This window comes from Geospiza fortis, unplaced genomic scaffold (assembly GCF_000277835.1).
Source record: "Geospiza fortis unplaced genomic scaffold, GeoFor_1.0 scaffold11, whole genome shotgun sequence".
NCBI lineage: Eukaryota > Metazoa > Chordata > Aves > Passeriformes > Thraupidae > Geospiza > Geospiza fortis.
The window spans coordinates 4,461,916-4,485,774 of NW_005054304.1; the positions used below are offsets into that span (position 1 = coordinate 4,461,916).

A 23,859-nucleotide genomic window follows, 5' to 3' on the forward strand; every position below is an offset into this window, starting at 1 on the left:
CCAAGAAAAGCACCAACAACTTAACCTAGCAGACTTTCAGTTTAATGAGACACTTTATTAGAAAAACTATGTACTTATTTATTATTCATATTTAAAAAGTCCAAGAATACAGCTGTGTTGTAAATGCAAGCCAAGAATGGCAATCTTGGTTTTGTGTTTTCCTCAAGTCAGCTTAACAGCTTAATTAGCTCTACTCACAATGTAAATACTCTCAGAACGAGAATTAAATCAGCCTTTTGTAACATTCAGAGCAGTGGATGAGGTTTTTTCACTCAGTTAATTGGATACTTCTTTCCACTGTAGCAAAAGGACACCAAAATAATCACTGTGCTTACTAAACCAACTGTTACACTAAAGAGGTTAAAACAAATGCCATTAGGCACACTTGTTTGTTTTTAGAATTGGTTGTAGTCTGTTTCTTGCAATCACCAACAGGCCTTGTGAGAAAAAAACAAGGGTCATAATGCACTGGTCCTAAAATCATGATTTCACACTTGAGTAAAATCCATGCTTTCACAGTCCAAACTCACAAGTGCCTCGGGAAATATAAACCTCCAGCTTGCAGAGGAGAAGTGAGAAGGACTGGGCCTTATCTTCCCAGTGAAAATTGCTCCACAGCCACCAGTGATAGCACTGACATCTGCTAGACTTAGGCTTTTTATTGGAACAAGTGCTTTAACAGAAATTGAAGACAATTTTAAAGAAAAAAAACCTCCCCATTTCCTCTGTAGCATGTCTTCAGCATAAAGTACATGAATCCTTGTCTCCAACTGGCTCAGAACAGTTTGATTACTCATAAAATGGTTTACTTTCACCTTGGTATGAACCAGAGAGTAGAAAATTACCTTATGCTTCTCTTCTTATTGTCACATTATAAATGCCAAAGATTTACTTTCCTCTGTACCCTCCACCTTCAGCTTAGGCTAACCTATTAAAATCCAAGGCAACTGGCCAGAAAACTAGAAGTCAAAAAACTTCAGTACATCAAAAAACCTGACACACAGGATCTGTGTGTTTTATTTTTCAGTTATGACTCGCACTTCTTCCCAGATAGTGTTGGTTATATAAATGACATTATATAAATACTGAGAGAAAATGAAGAAACACACCTGGAATAACAATCAGACCCATGAAGCAAAAGGAAAATGATCTTCTGTTGATCCAAAGGTATTTAAATGCAGCATGTGTTCTACAGCCTAGGCTGTGAATGAAATCTAACTCCAGGCTTCTTCCAGACTAACCCATGAACTCTCATGCCAACAACACTCCTCCACGAGCCCATCACACAGATCTTGCTAAGCCTCACCCCCATGGAGAGCTTTTCACTCTTTTTCATCAGGAAAGATGCTTGGTGGCAGGAGAGTTTGGATACTGCACAGAATTTAATACAACTTCACTAAAGGAAGTCAAGCCAGTTTGGTGCTCCTGAGACTGCTCTGGCATCCTTGAGAGGCATGAAGAAGGTTACAGCACAGCAAACTTCACACTGTTACATCTCCTTTCCTTTCCCAGCACCACTGTGTGCCTCATCCAAGCTCTACCCAAGGCCAAGCTCTCTGCTCTTAAACATTTATGTAAGGAATTGTGAAAACAGATTGATCTCAGTCTGCCTTTTTTCTTTATCTTTTGCAGAGACATGCTAACAGGACATGTACCAAACACCAATCGCATTTCTCATGGGTTGTTTTCTCAAAAAGTCCCTCTAGGCAATGCTTTCCCTGCTGAAAGGGATTATTTCTGTAACGTGCAAAAGTTGGTTTATGTAGCACATCATCTGCCTCACCCACATCAAACTGGATCATTACAGGGGATTTGAGAGTATGCAGATGAAGGGGTAATACTGCAGTCAAGAAAAGATATCAAGAAAAGCAGTGAAGCTCACTGTGAAGCTCAAGATACTGTTAGTGATTCTGTAGTACAAATTAAAGGTTTTATAATGAAGTGTACTGAGCAACAACTTCATTTGCAGAAAAGATATCAGGAGAAACACAATATATATATTATTTGCTAAATACATGTTTGGCTTGCAAAAGCTCAATAGTTTCAGTAATGGTTGGTACACAGTGGGCTAAGTATCACTTCAAATCCAGGGAGGACTGGGAAATCTGGCATCTGAACACTAGGCAGTTTGTGGCAAATAGTAACTTTAATAAGAATGACAGGCCTAAGTTTTTAATAATATCCTTTTTCCATACGAATACTAAACCTCTTCTTCAGACGTGGAGCATTATTTATTGCTCTTTAAGTGAGGAAAAGGAAAGGAAGGAAGTGGAAAAAACCTGCAAGTGTCTCTCATTCTGACTGGGCTCCAAAACATGTAAATAATTCTCTATTTCTTTCAAGAAGCTTCTTCTGAGATTCCCCACTGTTCTCTGGCAAATACACATATAGTGGCTTCCTAAACATCAGCTCATATACTTAAAAACACAGCCTTGTGTCTGTTTTCTATCACCTGCATGACCAGATCATTACAGTAACGCTCAGCTCATGTCAACCAGCTTCCAAAACACGTCTGTGTCCATGAAACTCCTTAGTACTCCTCAATTGCTTGTGGTTATTATTCAAGAGTAGAAGAGTGGAAACACTGCAATTACTCACTCAAAGCAGGAGCACTTTGTGAGTAGCTGCATAGACTTTTAATAGATTTCATTCTTCAGTCCAAGCAGTAAAAGAGAAAAGTTCTTGTTAGCTCAACTTCTGTGCTGCAAGCCTACTGGAAAGGATGTCCCTCCAGCATCAGAAGTTAATTTAGCTGCTTCTGTTACTATTCAACCCCTGGACTCCCTTCTGAGGCTGCCAACACAAATACCACCTGTGAAGGCCATTCTCATAAACTTGTTCCATGCAAAGGGATTTGAAATGTCTGGCTCAGCTCATCAGGGAACACGTGGCAGCCCAAAAGCTCTAACAACCAACACACACAGGAAGGTTTTTCTTGCCCACAGTGTCCAAGTTAGATAGCATATCTTCACCACATTGCTGTGTTCAAATTTGTAGAGGATTCATGTCATTTTCCATGTAAGAGCATTTATGCAGTCTAGCTAAATCAAGATGAAATCAGTGGACTTGTATGAATGCTGCTAAAAATTATTGCTAGAATAAGTTCTCAATTACTGCAGCAACAACATTAAGTAAATCCCTTAGCAATATGCAAGGAAATAAGCAAACACATCTAGGATTTCTTTATTTTGGGACATAAACTATGGCCTACACAAGGCAACAGAACCAGCTGAACTTTTCCACACCTCAAACTTCCCTTAAAAGTAGATGCTAAACTAAAAACTATCAACAGCAACTTTAGGTTATGAGTTGATCAAATGTTACTGAATTTCAACTGTCAGGCTCCAGAACAAAACATCCTCATCTAGTCATTACCCCACATGTTTAACCTTAAGTAAGAGAGACTTACCACATAGCCTCTTGCTGCCCAAATTATTGGAGTGTGAAAAAAGATCAAATTTTACAGTGGTTCAGGTTCCATATATGCTTAAAAGAAAAAATATTAAGTTTACTTAAAGATCAATCTGGAGGCTGATTTTCATGGAATTTCATCCTATGGTCTCACATGTGCTGTGTAGTACTACTGGCATTAGTTGCTTTACTGTTTCTATTAAGCAAGGAAATCTAAAAGAGAAACATCAAGAGCAGACCACTGCTGTCTCAATAGTATGACACAAGGCATTACACACTGCACTGGAGTTCCTAAAACACCGACAGGATTAGGAATTTAGATCAGACAAGAAGGTGGTAGTAAGAAGACAATCAGTAACAACCATCCAACCTAACATCAGGTATACGTTTTAAGCAGTCTGACACTGTCCTTACTCCTCTCCACAAAACTTCATTAATCCGTTAAATATACATTCATTAGCATTCACCAGAAACGCACTTCTTCTTTGGCAGCCAACAGAGAAAATAAAAAGACAGTATATCTCCCCTTGCTTCGGTGTCCCAAACCCTGGCATGGGTCAGAAACAGAGAGGAAAGGAGGGAGGAAGAGATGGTGCGAGCATAAAGGGAAATACAGAGCTCAAGGCAGCTGCAGCCTGGGCAGCCCCACCACGATGGAAAAGCAGCTCTGTACTGTCACCCTGATTTTTTAAGATTTTCTAAGCCTTCTGATGTTTACATTCTTGTAGCAAACTTTCTCACACACTTTCTGTAAATAACTTATCGTTCTGCTTTCTTTTATGGAGGAGGAGAAATTTGATGACTCTTGATTTGTCCAGTGTCATTGGAGAGGTGGCACTTACAGTTTTCTAAAACAGACAGTGGATTGGAGGGTGAAAGTGTTGGAGTCAGAAAATAAACTTCCCTTTTCTTCACCTTGAGAGCAGCGGTGTGTGTGCTTGTGTTGTTTCATGTCCTATAGTGACACTGCACCATGTAGCAGCTTCTTATATTTGGAAATCCTGCCTATCCATGAAATGCAAGGAAGCACACCAAGGGCTGAACTTCAGCATTAGCAAGCTTTTACAAACAAGCCAGTTCCCTGGTCCCAGGAAGAGAAAGGTGGGGGCAGCCCTCTGAACATTTGGACTAGACAGATGCATTGGCAGCCAAGACCTGAAATTAAGCTGCTGGCCAGTTTACATCTTATTAGAGCGCCTCTCTTCTCCAGTCTAACAGCAGGTGTTGGCTGAGTCTAATGACACACACAGTTTGCACAACACATGGCAGCGTACTCAGGAGCTTCAGCTCTGAATGCACACACATGGGTCAATGGTGCTGGCACTTGCAGTCTGTGGCACAAGGCATTACTGCTTTGTTCTATTATAAAAATATTTACTGGAACTAATTTCCCACTTCGGATTGATTAAAGATACAGAAGTCTGGGAGCATGTACTTATTTTTCCCAAACAGCTGTGAAAGAGGACTTGGGGCAGTACTGACTGCCACACAAACAGGCAGACTCACACGGGATCACATTTTCTTTACCCTCCTGCATTTTGAGTTTGGTTGTAACAACAAAAATTCCCCGTGAAATGCACAAGTTGAAACACATAGAAGGTTGACATTTCCCACCTACAAAGCTGTCTCACTTCAGTAAATTCTGAAATTCAGTCACCGGACCTGTTTCCTGAGGTACAAAATGAGACAGACACATTCTCAGTTTGGCATGGCATCCAGGCCCAGGGTTGCAGGGAGGTGGTGTCAAAATGCATTAAAAAGGCTGATTATGGAAAAACAAACTTTTAGTTTTAGTTCTTTTAGAACTGAAGATCTACTCAGGCAGCCAGCATGCTAGGGGCATGGGGAAGAGGAAGGCAACCCTTCAATCTGCTATTTTCCAAGTTTTCAAGGGGGATGGAGACACTGAACCATGTTAGAGAGCAACAATCATATAAAGCCAGACCTTTATGAATGTTACAGACACTGGGAAAGCAGAGGGGCACTGTCATTTCACTAGTCAGTGTATTCAGAGGCAAAGGAAGACCAGGGGAAGTGGGAGCCAGAGCTAGATCCGAAGAAAGGGAACAGCAGCAATGCAAGAAGGACAAAGACTGCACCTTAGAGCTGTTTTAAAACCTCAGTCAAGTTCAGGGAGCGTGAAAGGCTTTAAGCCCTTAGGAATGAAGCATGCACAGATTTAAACAAACTGGTATAATAGCAGGATACAGCAGCTTGCAGATGTTGCCAGTACGGTCATAGCAATGACACAACTGCTACATGCATATCTGACTAAGAGGGACACGGAATTCCCCTTGCATTGCACTCAAACCTAAAAACCATCCTCACAGGGGAACTGCATTTTTAACTGCATAAGCTGGGGCAAAACAAGGAGCAAGAACTGCCTGATTCGGCACAGACTCCTTGCACAGTGTTTAGTAACACTCCTGTAATTAACGTGGTAGTTAATGCTTTGGGAAAAACCTTTTTAATTCCTGTGAAAATCTGTAAGACTCCTACTGGGCCAAGCCCAAAGACTTTTTAAAGGAACAAAACAAAGAACAACTACTGAAAATTCAAGTTAGCATTTCTGATCCAAAAGAAGTAGAAAATGGGATTAAAGTTGGAATTTGATCATCTCCAAGTTGAGTACCTCAGTGATGGATCTTGTTGCTATTTGTCTTGGGCTGAGAATAGAAATTCAGTCCTGTGAATTTGAGAAAGCCTTCCCCAGCAGCAGAATAATGGCACTAGCAGTACCCTGGTATCAAAGAAACTCAGTCTTTTCACACTAATCTCTCATGTACAAAATTCCCAAGGGTATCTACTGACCAAAGTGTATTACACCTTTAAAAGCACTTATATAAGCCATTGAAGAAAAAAATGTGTCTCTAGGAGTAAGTTGCTGAAACCTGTAGCAGTAAATTACTTTAAAACTTATAAAGGTATTAGAAATAGCAGAACTTTCTACTGTACATAAAAGCTAAGATTTATCCTTTGATAACCCTCTGAGTATTTCAGAGATTTCACTGCTTTAGCTGCAAAAGCCTGGTTATATTAATATAATTGAAGAGCCATTCATGGAACATCCTATAAAAGCGCCCAAAGTAGTTCTGAGCCTTTCCCTTCACCTTCCACTCCACTGCATTCACATGAGCCATTTAAGGTGTGCTTTTGGATGGATTTTTTCATGGAGGCTTTTTGGTTGTTTTTTAAGTTCCATATTCACCACTACCCAATAACAGAAAGTCTTCCTGGTAAATACTTCAATATTTGGCAAACATCAGTACTGATGTCAAGAAAATCCTATTTAATTTCATCCAGTATTTTAAGTTTCTAGTGAAATTCCTGAGAAACATCTCTCTGTCGAACCCCACTCTGCCCATTTCATGACACCTGCATAATTTCATTTGATTAAATTCTCCCTTTAAAGCTTACAATAGGTTTGCATAGGCAAGAGTTCACCCTGCAGCACATGTCCATCTCAAAACTGTTTCCACTTTCCTAGATTAATAACAAGCATTTTGCCTAAAAATGGAAAAAATGAAATATCATTATCAGTGGCTTGGACAATCATTGCTGTTTTCACATTAAGTTCCTGAATTGGCTTTGTGGATTTTCAAGCAAGCGTGGACTTGGTGCTTCACATCCTTCCCTCAGCAAGACCGAGGGGGATGCTCTTAAAAATTAAAGCAAAATCTACTGAGAAGCTGTTTCACTTGCTGTGATGCTCATCAGTATTTACACAAAGGCTGGTTCTTGCTGCTTCCCAGAGATGAGGACCACAGTGCATACTCTGATCTCCCTTGACTGAAAATGCTCCAGGCAGCAAGGAGAGATCACAGTTCCTGTGATGCAGTTCTCAAGTGCATGTACAATTAGGTTTTTGCCCTCCACACAGAAATGTTTTCCACTCCCTTTTAACTTATTAAAAACCATGATGATTGATCTTTAATCATATTCAATACTAATACTGAAGGATTTCCCCTGACAGGCTAAGATACAAAATATGTATTTATTATAGTAACTTCTATTTACATTCATTAGAAGCTTGATTTTAATTTAAAAATGCAGCTGCAGTTTATCAAGCTTTCTATTAATGCTGTTAAATGGATTTATCGGTCGATTATATTTTTACACAAATTGCATTAAATGGGCAGCAGTGAATCTGGCAGAGACACAAAGAATAACAAAGAGGGGCTTCTACAAGTATGTTAGCCAAAAAGGGAAGGTCAAAGAAGGTGTAGCCACCTCAATAAACAACACTGGTACACTGCTAACAACAGATGAGAACACTGAGGTACTCAGTGTAGTCGAGGTACCCGACTTCTTGGCCTCAGTCTTCAGGGGCAACCTCTCTTCCCACACCTCTGCAGTGGAGGGACAGCAGGATAGGGACTGGGGAGCAAAGTCCCTCCCACTGTAAAGAAAGATCAGGTTCATGGCCACCAAGGAACCTGAATGTACATGTCTCTGTGGGACCTGATGAGAGGCACCCCAGAGTGCTGAGAGAATTGGCTGATGTAGTTGCCAAGACACTCTCCATGACGCTTTAAAAGCCATGGCAGTCAGGTGAAGTCCCAGATGACTGAGAAAAGGGAAACTTTGTACCCACCTTCTAACAGGGCAGAAAGCAGGATCCTGGGAACGATCAGCCTGTCAGCCTCACCTCTGTGCCTGGGACTTTCATGGAACAGATCCTCCTGGAAGCTGTGCTAAGGCACATGGAGGATGGGAAGGTAATTTGAGACAGCCAGCAAGGCTTCACCAAGGGCAAGTCCTGCCTGACCAACCCTGTGGCCTTCTGTGATGGAGTGACTCCATCAGCAAACAAGGGAGATACAGATGTCATTTATTTGGGCTTCTGTAAATCTTCAGCATGGTTCCCCACAACATTCTTCTCTCTAAATTGGAGATAAATGGATTTGATGGTGGGACTGTCAGGTGGATAAGGACTTGGCTGGATCCAGAGGGTGGTGGTCAAGGACTGAGTCCCAATGGACATCAGTGACAAGAGGTTGAAACTGGATGATCTTCAAGGTCCCTTCCAACCCAGGTCATTCTATGATTTTCCCAGAAAGCAATACTTCAAAATATATTCTTTCTGTACATCACAGAACATCTTTCCCTTATAGACAAAACAGTGACCCTTTAGACTGTAGTTGCCACTAACTCACTTTCAGTCAACAACCAATTCAAATGTCACATTTAAGATTGACACTTTTCCACTTCAATCCCCTGTCCCATCCCAGGGCCTAAGATACTGTGAGCCACTGTATACCTTCCAGCATTACTTAAGCTGAACAGTTCAGAGCCTATAAAGATCTTGAGGCTAAAAACTGCACGGCAAACTGTTCAAACTGGAACATAAACTTATAAACTGGGATATAAACTGAAACAGCAGATCCTTGTCAGCTTTCAGACATACACCGAAAGTGTTTCCTGAAGGCTAATTCATAGCTTTTCAAGATGTCTCTGCTGTACACACCTCAAATTCAAGTCCATAAACCAAGCTGAGTCTCAACAACATTAACGGAACTCAAATGCTTTTTAGACTGGATGAGCTTGTCCATTCTTGTTCATTTACAACCTAATACCAGTGGTGTTCCCTCAGTACAAGGTACCAAGCCTTGCTCCCACTTCCTCAGTAACACTGGGAGAGTGAGACAACAAAACTGCGAAAAGGAGGCAATGCTCCAAATCTCCCTTTTCCTGCTCACAGAACCACAGAAAAAGCACAATGTCTCACGAGCCAGCACTGACTTCCTCCTCCCAGCTGTAGTCAAGACCATGTCAACCCTGACACAGCCGGAGAGGTTAACCATAGGAGAGAAGAAAGGAAGAAATGAATTTTCATGGGCTGCATTTAAACAACAGCTGTACTGTGGAACAGGGAGCACTAAATTCTGATTTCTTTCAGCTGCCCACAGGTAAAGCTTGAAGAGCTGACCTTCAGATCTAGCATAATACTGGCTTTCTAAAGCACAAAATAGTAAAAATAATTAAGAAAGCAGAATCCAGTATCACTTCCAAGCAGTAGAGATAACACAGATTTATCAGAAATCAGATTTTATTCCTTCACATGGCTTGCTCACTTATTTGTTAAGATTTTTTTCTCTTGTGGAATTAACTACATTATTGCTATCCAAACACACATTTTCAGCAAACAGAAATGCTTTGCCAGATCCTCAGAGATATTTCAGGGATACCAGAGCAAACGACAGACGCTAATTTATTGATAAAACATTACAAGGGAAAGATCCATGTGTTTGATGATAATAAAGAATCAATGACAATTCACTGACCTTGACTGTAACAGCTGTGCACTGCTTTTTCTTCTGTTGTTCTTCACTAGCTCTGTGTGCCTGTAGGCACAGGTTGGCAGAGGCAATTCCCCACTCTCACACTGATGGTTAATGACTTTTAAATTTAACAGCCTTGATGCCAAGGAGATGTACACACACTGACTAAAGCATATGTGGTACCCATCTCTGTTACTAGCAGGAAATGAGCCTGCTTCAGGAATTCCAAAGCATTTACTGATGGTTTAGACACAAAATGTTCCTCCTTCTCTTTACTGCCATTATACACAGTCACTTGGAGAATGAAGTCTGACAGATCATAATATTTTTCTAAAATTTGGTTTCATTCACATCTCCCTCACTTTCAAAAACACAAAATATCATGGTATAATCTGTTACAGACTGAACAGAAGCCAAGCCCAAACGTTAAGCAGACTGGTGCTCAGGACACCTGCTGAATTTGCACCAGAAACTGGATTCTGCTTTTCTCTAATTCAGATTAACATGAATATAAGCTATGAACATAAGCTCACTGGCTTGTCTTGTCCTCTCCTACTATAGTTCTTCCACCTTCAATAAATATATACATATATATATACACACACACAATTATATTTATTATATATATGCATGCAATTAGAATATTCCTCAATACAAGTAATCACTGCTCTCTGCCTCCCTCCAAACACAACCAACCAGCAAGCAAAATAAAAACTACAATCTGATTTGGAACAAAACCTCATTAACTTTCTTCCATTATATTATTGTGTAAAAGAATTACTGTACATCTGTAAATTGTACAGACTGTACAATCCAGTAGTAAACAAAGAGGTATTTATACTAAATACAGATCCAATAGAACAAAATATGCTTGTCATTTCCCAATAGCCCTATGCACTGAAAATTTATGTTATCAGTGGAGTTCTTTGCTTTAGCTCTCCACAGCAAGAACAACAGGGCTCCCAGAAGGTCATAGTGATTTTCTTGTCACAGTTAATGCAGCAAACCCTTCAGTGTAATGGGAAAAAAATAGTTCTGTATATGGCATTGAACCTGGGACATATTTCAGGCACTGACACTTGTGCAGTTTGTTTCGGAAACATTTCAAAAGCTACACCAAGGTGAGCTATTGACTGATCCTAACTTGGACAGGCACATTAATTTTCCAAACCCATCAGCATACTTGAAGTTACACTTCTCTCAGCACTTTTCCCATCCTACTTTATATTTCTTTATGAACTTCCTTGAGACTAAAGTGGAAAATTCAAATAAGCTTTTAGTTACTTCACAAGCTAAGCTAACCTATCACAAGTATCAGATCAGAATCACCACCTCCATTTGACAAAAGGGAAGCAGAAAAGTCAACAGGATATTTCTGACGCCATCCCACAGGTCAGTAGCAGACAGACAAGAAGATAATTTGGGCTCTGGGCTGTAGAAGGTTCCATAAAACACAGCATTATGCCACCTCTTAAAAAGCCATGAAGTCTTTGCATGCAAACATCCTAGCAGATATCAAGTACTAGGAAGCAGAGTTATATTCTGGAAACCCGGGATCTGGCCCACAAACATTTTATTCTGATGCCTGCTTTTTACACTCTTGATTAAAAATATATATAGTGGAAAATATGCTGTATTTCCCAGAAATTATTAACTATTTCATATTCAAAGTAGTCATCATATCATATAATTTGTGTAAATATACAGTGTTTTACTTTATTAACCTATACTATCTGAGATAATTTTATGGGAAAACAGCTACCAAGATGTGAAATAGGTATTTAGAAATTAGCTCACACTTTGGAAACCATTTCCTCAAGACTGAATACTTTTCTTAGCATGTGCACGCAAGCTGTAAACCTTGGCCAAGTGTCATGCCTGTTCCATAGAGGAAGCTGGATTAGATGGGTTTTGCATCACTGAGAACTCCCTGTGAAATTCCATACAAAAGGTATACCATCAGAAATTTAGTAGCCATAAAAAAATATGGGTGTGATGATCATTTTTAGTACCTGCACAGAAGTAACTCACAGATGTTAAAGCTTTTTTTGAAAGTCACAAACATCTGGGAAATCATTAATACGTGAGACTACGATACCCCTGTAGGTGCTAGCAGGAGATCCTTACTATCAAAGATGCTGACCCAAGAGGCAGCACTATTTAACTCTACTCCTCTGGCACTCTGGGGCTAGGCAGCCCTGAAGCATGCTGATGAAAAAGCTAAATAAATAGAAAAAGAGATGAGGGTTAAGGAGCAGTAAATCACAACAGAACCAGCCAGGCACCCACCAGTCTGTTCCATATTACAGATGGCAATGTATTCAGGCTAGGGTCTCATGTGGGAAGATACAAAGCAGGGATACTCTGCATAGTAAGCAGAAAAAAAACTTGAAAAAAAAAATCAGTATCTTTTCAAATACAGCTTATTCATCTGCCTCAGTCAAATCCATCTGACTGATGATTTTTTCTACTTGAACTTCCTGTATACTCCTCTCCTTCTAAAATGCAGAAATGAGAAAACCTGACCTGGGAAAGGAAGTTTTAGAAATGAGTCTGATGGGGAAACCACATTAACTGACTCAGTGTAATCAAAATCCCAAATCCAACACTGAGTCAGTGACAGAGATGGAGAAGTTTGGCGCTTTACACTCCAGACAATTCTGCCTGCATTAATTTACTTTTCTCCCTGACCTCCCATTCTATCTCCTGTTTTCACTTACCAAGGGCTTGGTTTCATCTTCATCTTTGAAATAGTAGAGCTGGTCCCCCCTGAGGACAAACCAGCGTGTGTGCCAGGTCTTGACAAAGCCGCCCTGCTTCCGCAACCACCCGCACTTGATGGCAACGTGCTGCCCTGGGCTCAGGGCAGGAGTCTCTGAAGAGCCATTGTGTTCTTCCATACTGGCAATGGGTAACTCTCCTGTTGGGCAAACAAGAGGAAAAGGTAAAATTATTAGATTATTATCCAGGCAGTAACTGGCTCCTTTCAACACAGCTGGAGAAGAAACACGCCTCAACCACAGAAGCATGTTAGATTTGCCATCTGCCTGCTTGCTCTCATACCAGCACTCCTGAGAGAACTACTACTCACCTATAAAATAATAATGGACTCCTAAAAAGTGGGCAAAACTATGATCAACTGCTGTGCAAGGCATTTTAACCAACCCTGAAGAAGACATCAGCTGTTTCTAAAGGTAAGTTTCTGCTGGGTTACAGGCAGTAAACAAGGAATGAACTTACAGTACTTCCTCTGACTAAGGAAAGCAGCTGACTACTGGAAGTCCCCATTTAAAATTCCTTGGCAGGCTTGGGGCCTTCAGGGAAGGTTTAAAAAGCCTCTGCTTCACCAAAGCTTAATTTTACCCCACCAGACAAGCAGGGGTTTTTGTTAGTTTTGTTTGTTTGTTTGTTGTTTTTTGCTATTGTTTTTACTTCTTTTACTGAAGTCTGTTTAAAGGAATGGGGACAGTAAATGCAAGAATAGTTGCACATCACCTCATATAAGCAACCCCTGACTGAAGTGAGTGTGTGCCCAGACAGTTGCTATAGACATCTGGCAAATCATGAAGAATTTTGGCCCATCTTAAGGCACAAGAACTGTATCAAAACTAGAGCTGAATTGTGGAACTGAACTTGACAAAGTTTCATGTGGCATTCTGGTCTTATTAAAACTATACCTTTTAACCATTTCTGGACAGTCAAGACTCCTCTTGATGGATTTTGTACATATAATCATGTAGTAACATGCTTAACCTTCACAGTCAAAAAGCTTTTCCTGCTCTCCTATTAAGTCCAGAGCACAAGCAAACAGTTTTGAGTTGCAAGTTCTGATATTTCCAGTTAAAATACAAATGAAACTGAAACCTACATGTGCCAGAGTTTATACCTAAACAGAATAAAACGTGACTATGACCACGAACACAGCAGTGCGCAAAATCAATCATGAAATTTCCCTGTAAGTGTTTGAAGAACAACATGTTTCTCTTCTTTCCAGACTGCCACTGGCAATCTCTTGCCTCATCAGGAGCTTGCAGAGCCGTTTGGACCCAGAAAAGCTGGTTTCCCAGGTAGCTTTTTGTTTCCAAACATCAGTTTGGGAAAAGAATGAAATATTCTTGACATGCAGGCAGCAGACATCTCTGACTAAGAACATCTAGACTGAAGCTTCATTTTCTTACTGGCAAAGTGGGTTAGTGAGTCCAAGCCTGGCACTCCTGCTCTGGGTCCCCTACACAGCAACAAGGCTTCACTGAACATCATGAATGAGCATCAGCACTGCCACTGCAAAGGGATGTACTCAGTTTCTATCTAAGGCAGACTGGAAACACAGATAACACACTCATTTGACAGATGAGGCCATCCCTCTGACAATTAATACATAGCATTACATCACCATAAAATGAATCACAATAACAGAAGGAATCAATAGATTCCAATCAGAAGTGGTTTTCAGCTCTTTTTTACTTCAGCTCTTTCTTCCTACTGCTCACACATCCCCTTTGGAACAACTTCTCCAGCTGCTACCTCTGTTGTGTGTTTAGAGCTTTTTCTCTTTTAATACCCCCTCACAGTCTGTTTTCACATCCCTGCTCTGGGCTGGATCCTGGAATCTGCTTGCCATGATTACAGCTCCTCACTGCCCTGTGTCACTGAGGTTAACAGGCCTCAACACGAGCACACAGGTTTCAGCAAAGTACAAATTGCAGGATCAAAACTTAAATCACTTGGCATTCTTCTCAAAGAAAGGAAATCTTTCTCCTGTCTCTTTACGGTTCACCTAGAGTCACCCAGAACACTTGTACTGTGAGATTTACTCGCGCCAAGCGGCACCACAAAACATACAAACCTGTCTGGCTCTCTGCAGAGCAGATAAAGACTTTTTTTGTACGTGTGTCTGTGGTTACAGTTGTGACAACAAAAAACGAACAAGCTGACAAGTCCTCAGACCACACTGCCCTCTCTCCAAAAGGAAATGCACCCAACCCATAATTAGCATTTTCTGAATACAGGCAGGAATCTCTTGGATGCTGCTGGATTTTGGCTGGACCAAAGTAGATGCCAAGAAGCAGCTCTCCAACTCACACCCTTAGAAAGTGAGTATTAGCAAATATTTTATGGGAAGCATTGTAAACAGCAGGTGAATTGCTGCAACTGAAAAAAGGAACAAAATCATTACCCATAAGCTACCCTGTGCTCCTTGGGGCACAACTGCTAAAGCTGATCAGCTCAGCTCTGCTGCCTGGGCAAGCCTCAAGGCAGGGACAAAGGAGTTTAAATACAGTATCTATGTGTATCACTGCAGAGCTGAAGACATTAGGTCCCTATTACAATTGGACCACAAACAAGAATCTAAATACCAAAGTCAAAACCAATTAGCTGTTTGGATGAAAGACAACTTTTTATTTTCTTTCATGAAGTCACATGCCAATGGTGCTAATATCGGTGTACAAAGTAAGGATGTGAATTTTTATCTAGCCAAGGAAGATGTTAATCCATCTCCATCTCTTTGTCTGGTAAAACTTCTATCTATTTCTGCAATATTAAATGAGGTGCAGGAGAGACAACAGGTCCACTGCTCCCAAGTCCTCACAGGACAGTGTAAGATCTCCTTTAAAGCAGTAGTATGTACTTAGAGATGCTCTGTACAAAAAAAAAAAAAAAAAGCTGTATTATTTAATTCATTAGTGATTTAACTCTCTTCAGCAATAAAAAATTCAGCCACTTAACTTGTTTGCATTTAGTCCTGAGATTAAGTTTATTTGTTGTTTTTCATATACCCTTCCCTTTCAATGTCTGCCTACTACAAACCAGACTTGGAATCAGAAATTCCAGCAGCTGGCTCACTTTCACTACTTGTTTTTACAGCTGTTTCAACACTAAGATCATAAAAATAAATTGCAGAAATATCAGGGCGCTGGCACTGATGCAGGGAACAGTGAGGTGCAAACAGTATGTAAACAACACATGACAAAGTGTGGAATTACATCAACATACTCTCAGTCCTCTCGGTCTCGTAAGGGGAGGTAGAAAGCCATGCATTTTCAGCACTAAATGAGAATATTCCTCAAACTCATCTTCTCAACAGGAAACACAACTTCTACTTGCTGCCAGAGTCAACTCTACTGACTTGGCCAGCCTCCAGTTTAGGTAATGACCAGAACTGAATAAATTCTATAGAATATATTCATTTGGGGCTGCCTGTGGGCTCACTCTCCAGGGCTTGTCTGGACATTGGGAGTGCAAAGCAAACAAAGTGAGAAATGTTCCCTGACACATTGGCTCTGCATCAACATCTCCTGGCCCATGGAGACCATCACCATCTACCACTGCTGGCCTCAATCCAACCTTTTTCTGCTCCCATAAAGCCACTTGCCTCTCTCACTGGTCTGTCTAGAAGGCAACTAACTGCACTCATGTTCTCCTTGCCAGTGTGGAAGGTCTGTGCCGGCAGCAGGCACAGAAAGCAGGGAAGTGTTTCTCCTCAGCCACCACTCACTCAATACTTGAATTATGAAATTGGGCATCTCCCCCAGATCCCAGCATTTTGCCAGGAAATGGTCAGAGAAACTCATTAAAGCACACCAAATCCAGTTACAAGAATAGCCACAGGACTGCATGAAGATGATCTGTTTGGCAAGAAACCCTGGTGGTTTGCAGTCAATGTTTTTCTTCTCACTGAAATTTCTCATGGCCAAGACAGCACATTTCAAGCATGCAAAACATCAGCAGAGTTCACTTCCAGTAACTCTTCATCTTTGCCACTGCTCAAATCCTGTTCTTTGCAGCCCAATGACAGCTCACCACAAAATGGATAAAAGTGGGAAGCTGCCAGAGTGCCTGCCCCAGATCCATACTCTTTCAGCCCATCTCATCTAATTCCCTTGCTCTCACAAAAAGAGCAAAAAGGAGCAGGCACACACAACACTGCAGAGACATGACTTCTTTACACCAAACACGTGGACAAATAGGCAGTAAGAGGCAGCAATTTTGCAGCAACAATAGGCTTGGTTATTGATAAACATATCTACCAAATACATAAACACACACAAAATTCATAAAAGTCTCTGTGACACAATGGTGCTATGTAAAATTGGATTAATATTTCAATACTTACACCTCTTTCCAAGTGACGTCCAGTTTTGGGTTCCCTCAGCTTACTTATAACAAGCTATCCAGAGTGTGCTTGAGTTTATTGGTATGTTTCAGGTCCAGAGTTGCTGCCTTGGACCAATGAGTTTCCTTTCAATTTATTTTTGATTTAGTCTCATTGAGCAGCAACTTCTTAAAATCATTTAGCATGTGAAAACAGTGTCAGCATTCATCTTGCTTGTAAGACATCCCAAGACACCTGACTCTCGCTGCAACAGAGGCATGAGCTTGTAAGCAACTGCTGCAGGAAGCAGAAGACTGGCCTATTTCCCACCATCAGGATACTGCAAATCAGTTGCTACTCATCTGTAGTGCCAGTGGGATATTGCACATGGAAGGAAAAACATGTCAGAGGTAAAAACATACTTAATAACTTTCTAAGCTAATTTTCTGTTTGTGCTTAGCATTTTTACACTACGTGAAGTATGTCTCAGTTTCTGTCACTGCAAGGAGAGATTTTACAGTATTCCTCTCTTGCTTGTTTCCAAAACCTGCAGCAGTGCACTTGCCAGTAGCTTTCCGACACAAACTTTTAGATTTAGATATTTTACATTTATCCAAAAGGTTTTCTGAGACATCTAACAAACCTCTTGGAGCACTGGCAGTAACATTCCTAAGCACAGATCACCTGGCTGTTCTGCATTCTTCACTCTCACTTCTGTCCTAACAGGGGCAGCCTGAATATATTTTGCTTGAAAGAATTTTAATTCCAAGGCCTAAATAATTACTCCTTAGGCAATAAAAAACTGTGAGAGGTGTTATCAGCAGTCAGACTGCAGCAGGTGATATTCACTGCCTGGCGCAGCTGAGGGGAAGACATCCATTACTTTTTTAATGCATTTTGGGATCAGTTCGAAAACCAAGACCCAATAATTTTGCCAGAAAATTGAGGCCTTGGTCAAATACAACTCTTTAGTACCTCATTTGCATTTTCATGTCAGAACCTTCTAACACATTCTTAGACCAGCCAAACCTTTACAAGCCTACTGTTTTTTTACAGGAATTCAAACACATCTATAAACAGCCCAAATGAAATGGGACTTGAGGATTTATAAAGAAGACATTCGACTTCTTGTAAATTACAACAGGAATTAGTTAACACATTTGGTCAGGCACTTTTGGAAACATCCACTTCTTCATGCGTATATTTATTTTCTGTGATAATGACTAGTGTTAGTAAACATGTGCATAGTTTTGTAAAAGAAAGCAATTGCAGCCTTTCTGTTACTGCAGCACCACATCACACTGTCAGATCAGCATTTGGACTAATTTTCACAGCTTTAGCTTTTGCTGCCCTTGCCATTCAGTTCTATTCTGTGAAAATCCACACAGCAGCTTTATCCTTTCTTGTCCTCCCACCACTGCTGTGGCAGCAGGAGCTATAACAATATTGCAAAGCTAAGAGCACTTGGTTGATCACAGATTCTCTCCTGACATCTAGAAAGGACACCTCACCATCACTTCCTAATCCCACTAACTTTTCTGGGTGGAGATGGACCCCACCTGTAGAAGACTTGCATAACTGGCAGATATTTGCACACAATCTGTCTGGGTAGTGCTTCTCAGGTACAGATACACCATACCTGATTTAGGAGCGGCTGCTGATTTAGGAGAGGCTGCAAAATGTCACAGCACAGGAAAGGGTTTTGAAGAACTTCAGCAACAACTTCCAAGGATAACAGTGGAAGGATCGGTTAAGCTTTTTTGTATGCTACCCATTATGCATATATCCCCTCAGCTTTTTCCTCACATGGTAGCACACAATCGCAAGACAAGGTTGCTGCTACCAAAGCAATTGGAAAAGTGAAGGTGTCCCTGTTCATTGCAGAGGGGTTGGGCTGGGTGACCTTTAAAAGGTCCCTCCCAACACAAAACTATTCTATCATTAGAACTGAGTGGTCCTTAACCTGCCAGGTTTCTACCCAGACTCCCATTTCAAGTGTCTTATTCTGCACAACTGGCAATGCTAGAGGTAAACTGCATACAGCAGAAGATCAGCTGTAACTATCTGGAGAAGCTTGAAAAATACAGACAAGGCAATAAAGAGCCTCTGATGGCTGAAAGGGTCAAGTGATGCAAGACAGACAAAAAATGCAGAACAGCTGACAAGTCTCAGGAGCTGAAATACTGAGCAGTGAAAAGGTCAGGGAGCAAGTCAAAAGCAGCATCTGGAACAGCTGAAAGACATTTCAAGTCCCAGACGTCTCTTCCAACCAAAGGGTAACACTGCCTCTGAATATCTGACGCTGGAAATACATAAACCCTGTTTACAGCTTCATACTTTACATGGAGAAAGTAGTAGTAAGGACAGCTTAAAAGTAACTTAATTCCCACATGTGAGTGGCGAATACTTCAGCAGATACTGGCTTCACTTACAAAAGAATTGATTAAGAGTTGTGCCCAAGCATGATCTCAACAGATGATCTCTCAAAGTATAAAAATAATCTCTAGCACCACTCTTTGTTCTCAAAGACTGGTGGCAAAAGACATCTGAGTACAGATGTCAGCAGCCCTCTGACAGTGAATCACTGAGAATGAAACAAGGCTGAATGCTTCTTCAGGAAATCCAGCACAACAGGACTTCCCACGTTGTCCAATTCACAACAGTTCAGAGCTTGCACATTCCTTACAAAATTGATCAAGAGAATTAAGATGCTACAAGTGAAATTCACTAAATGTGCTGCCAAGCAGCAAAAATATATTCCAGTTTGTCCATGGCAGCAAAAGCCTCCTCCCAGATCTGCTGCAGTACTTGCAAATCAAAGGAGCTCACAGGTTCTGCAGAAAAATTTAGCAGTTGCTGGAGAGTGGGAGGAATGAAGACAAGTATTTGCTGCCTGCACCACACTGCAAACTCCTCTCTCGGTCAGAGCAAATGCAGTCCCAGCAAAGTCCCAACTTTGGCAAAGAGATTAACACAGCCAAGTACTGGCTGGCAACATCTCTCTGGATACTCAGATGTTCAGAGTAGGAGGAACTTGATCTCTGGGTGCCTCCACAGAAGCCTCAGGGGAAACAAAGGAAGGTTCAACCCACCTGACCTCAGCCCACAATGACCTTTAAAGTCTTACATTAGTTCACATTTGACAAAGAGAAATCCATGGACTTGTTTTGAACATATTTGCTGTGAACGTTTCATGCAAAATTACTTCCTCTGCTTTGTTATGCACAATGTAATGTTTATCCCTGTCAGTAGACAGAAGTTCAAGTAACAGCAGTACTTGGTGATGTGCTGAGAGATTCCTCTGAAGCAAATCTTTCCCACTTCCATGTTCTCTCCAGAAGGATCATGGCATCACAGATGTGCATGTGGGAGCATCCTGCCCCAGTTTATCAGAGGAACTGACAGAGTTACAGCCCGTGCCTGCACTGCATCCAGAATTAACACGCCCATTTCCCAGCTGTCCTGCATGCATCCAGAGGAGAACATGGATATTAAGCAGGTAGGTACGTACTGTGCACAGGTAGTGAGCACCCACCCAGGCTCAGGAGTATCTTGACACTGTCCCAACTCAAACATGGGCAAGTCAGAACCAAAGGCTCAAACTTGGCAACCTCAGAGGTGCATCTGCTTCCATTCCTACTAAACTGAGTACCAGAGCCAAGATTTGGGTCCTCTCTGCGTGCCAACCCCAGCAGGACCTAAACTTTAAATAGACCTACTTTTAAACAGGAATCAGTATAGTTTTAATGCTGTTCAGAAATGTTTTATGTAAATGGTAATTGCATCTGTCACTTAAAAACATTAACCATACTGACATAAATTTCCATGCTAGAATGCTGGAGACAATATAGTCAGATTTTTTAAAAAGCAGATGTGTGTCTTTCCACTGAAAAAGCCAACTCTAAATAAGCACCATTACTTTGCAGTTGACATTTCCATCTTCTGCCCAGGAAAAGCATTAATTCATACTTTAAGAACTAACATTGCACTTTTGTAAGACCAAGTTTACATCAGAAAAATAGAGTCCATAATCCTTCCTATATATTTCAGAAAGCAGCAGTGTGTATCCATGCCACCTAAATTGTTTTAGTAAATGAAAACTTATCACGTATTAGTAAATGAAAAGTAACACCATTGTGGTACTGCCTTTTCCAGTAAAGCTCTAAGCAAAGTGAACACTGTCCCTGAATTCCTAAATCAGCACCAACACTCTCCTTTGACTCTAAAATTAATTCACATGGGGGAATGGAATAAATTCATGGGGTCCTTACTCTTTAAAAGGTCAATCTGCACATGGATGCTAACATCTACTTTTCCAGCTTGTACTAAAGGAATCCTTAAGAGCAAAGCCAACTCTGCTGTGTTCCATCCACAGTCTTCACACTCCACCATCATAATCCCCAGTTAAAAGGTGAGCACGCCTTCCCTAAAAGCACTTTATGTTCATGTGTCTCTTTCTGGTCGCTGCTGTGCCACGTGAGCTGAAGGAGAAGCAGAACTAGAGTCAAGAACACTTCAGGTTACCTTCAGTGACCTGAAAGCCAGCTAAAAACATGCAAGCATCTTTTGCTGACATTGTTGCACCCAAAATGAAAAAGGGAAAACCAGGTTAAGTTATTCACCTAAAAGGATTCAAAACCAGCAAACATAAATATGTTGCTTATCTACATAAAACTTAAGGAAAACATTATGTTTAGATTTTTATTTTTTTTTAAGAAGCACCAACTAGTAGCAGACAACATTGGGCACTCTCCAGGTTTTATGCAGACTACAAGAAGATAAATAGACATTAACCAGGACTAACAGAAAAATAGATGTAAAAGAAAAATAATCCAAAGATAGCGGGTTCTGGATCTGTAGCCACTTTGAGACTGCGTTGAGCATGTTCATGTTTACAGAGTTCAATTTATTCCATTTATCTAATTTAAGAGAGGCAAGGTATCCTGAGAATATAAATTTCTTCTGCTATGAATGACAGAGATATTAACAGCATAAAACAGCATCAAGAACAAAACAGCAAAATCTACCTTTTCTCACTAACTCCCTTCGCAGCCAGGAGAGTCTGTGTTTTATGTAAGTCACTATCTAAAGAGAAGAATATCAGCATGCCCAAGGGAAAGGAGGTTATAACCTCCCGTCAGACAGGCCTTACTATTTCACTTGACTGTAGTCAAAACAGCAGAGAAGCCTTGCCATCCAAACCCCAAAAATGCCCCATCTCTCTCCATATACTGTCATGGCTCTGCACTGTTGCTTTCTTGATTTTTTGTTCTTTATTTTCACAAAGAAGAAAAGAACTCCCTTTTTGTCTTGCTTGTAACCATCAGGTCATAACCTGCACCAACAACACCCTGCATTTCAAAAGCAACATGTTTCATCAGTGCAGGAAACCAAATGAAGTTTAAATCAGGGTCTCACAAACTCAAGCAGCTCTTTCTTTGCCAAAGCACAGATTGTTTGAGGATTTCTTTTTGCAGAATAAGGTGCATTCTGGAAAGTATGAATTACATGAGTTGACTGCTAAAACAATCAGCACCACAGTTTATTCCATTTGCAAAGCCAGTTCAGTAGAGCTGGGTGAAAGCTATAGCTGTGACTTTTATTATTTTACAACTACCAGTTATGGACAATTTTTCCCAAGGAATCATACTCACAGCCAATCTCTAGAACGGATAATGCAGAAAACTGCAGAACAGACACTGCAGAAAAGACACTGCAGAAAAGCCAATGTAAGGCAATTAAATTAATCCAGCCTCCTAGTAACTTCATACTTCCTCTTTATCTGCAACCCTAACTACACCCTTACTTTTTCATCTTCTCTTAATCAGATAATGATTTGAAAAATAACTCTGCTCTTCTAAGTTGGAAGGTAAAATCCCTAGGTATCAACCACACAGAAAGCAATTTTTACATGGAGTTGTGTGGTTTATCAGCTTGATCCATCATTCACCCAAATTTAGGAACCAAGTTTAATTAGAACAGATGAAGATGGAATAGGATTCTCCAGATTCTCTTCCAACAGACACAGTGGTTCTCAAAACAATATTTCAACCTTTACAAATGGAAAAATATAATTAGCCTCTTAACAAAACAGATTCCCCAGTGCAAATATACAACATTGTCACAACAGTTGGGTTTTCTAGAAAACACAAAGAACTTCGTCTTTTGGGAGATTGCAGAACAGATGCCCAGATTATTGTCTTGTGACCTGACTTCTCTTCTTATATTAGCTCTGGCAAAGCTTTTCTAATTCTTCACTTTTTTGTTTTCAATTATTCCTAAGGCCTTTGTCTTTTCGAAGACATAATACTGCTGGTGTCACTTCAGAGCTGTTAAGTGTAAACAGCAAGACTCATCAAAAACATTTATTTGACCTTGCATTTCCTAACAAAACAGTCAAATGCCCTGGAAGATTCAAATAAATTTTAAAAAATCACTTTATACATACAATTTTCAAGTTGACACAGAGAAAAACAATCCAGCACAGATAACAGATGTCAGACATTGTTTGTGGAAGGCATTCAGCTTCACAGCAATAGGCTGGTAAAGGAATCTGGACAAAACACATACAAAACAGCACCAACACACTTTGCCTCTTAGGATGATGAAATTTGCCACGTGTTTCAGCAAAACAAACAAGAATATTGCTAACCCAGTTGCTATTTGTGACCAGGCACTGTAAGAAAGCAGCATCACCTACCTACCTTGTGCCCCAAGGCCTGCTGAAGAGTCTAAGTATCAGCTACTGAGATATCAACCATCACCAAGTGTCCTTGGCCAGATCTGGGAGGGAGCTCCAGGAGCAGCAGCTCATTCAGAACACGTGAGATCCCCACACCAATACCTGCAGCAGGAGCAGGGAAGCAGCACAGGGCTCCTCTGCCCCACACCAAGAGCTAAGTGGAACCACAGCTGACCCAATGGCTTCGTTGTGGGCTCACCGCAGCCCTCCAGCTCAGCCCACACCAAAGATATATGGACCCAAACCTACAAAGAAATAAAAGCAGCTAAACTTGGACACCTCTGCTTTGCACACACAGAGGAACAACTCCACTGTGATGCTTTCACTCGCAG

At 40.8% G+C, this 23,859-nt stretch overlaps 1 protein-coding gene across 1 annotated transcript in view; it reads right to left on the bottom strand.

Moving 5' to 3' along the window:
• Positions 1-23,738, bottom strand: part of ARHGAP24 (Rho GTPase activating protein 24) — a 164,862-nt gene extending 141,124 nt beyond the window's left edge. Inside the window, exons 1-2 of the mRNA XM_031066440.1 lie at positions 23,490-23,738; positions 12,413-12,612 (exon numbers count right to left, since the gene is read on the bottom strand). Coding sequence (XP_030922300.1) covers positions 12,413-12,592 — 180 coding nt within the window. The 5' untranslated portion in view covers positions 12,593-12,612; positions 23,490-23,738. The remainder of the gene's footprint in view (positions 1-12,412; positions 12,613-23,489) is intronic.
• Positions 23,739-23,859: the final 121 nt, after the last annotated feature.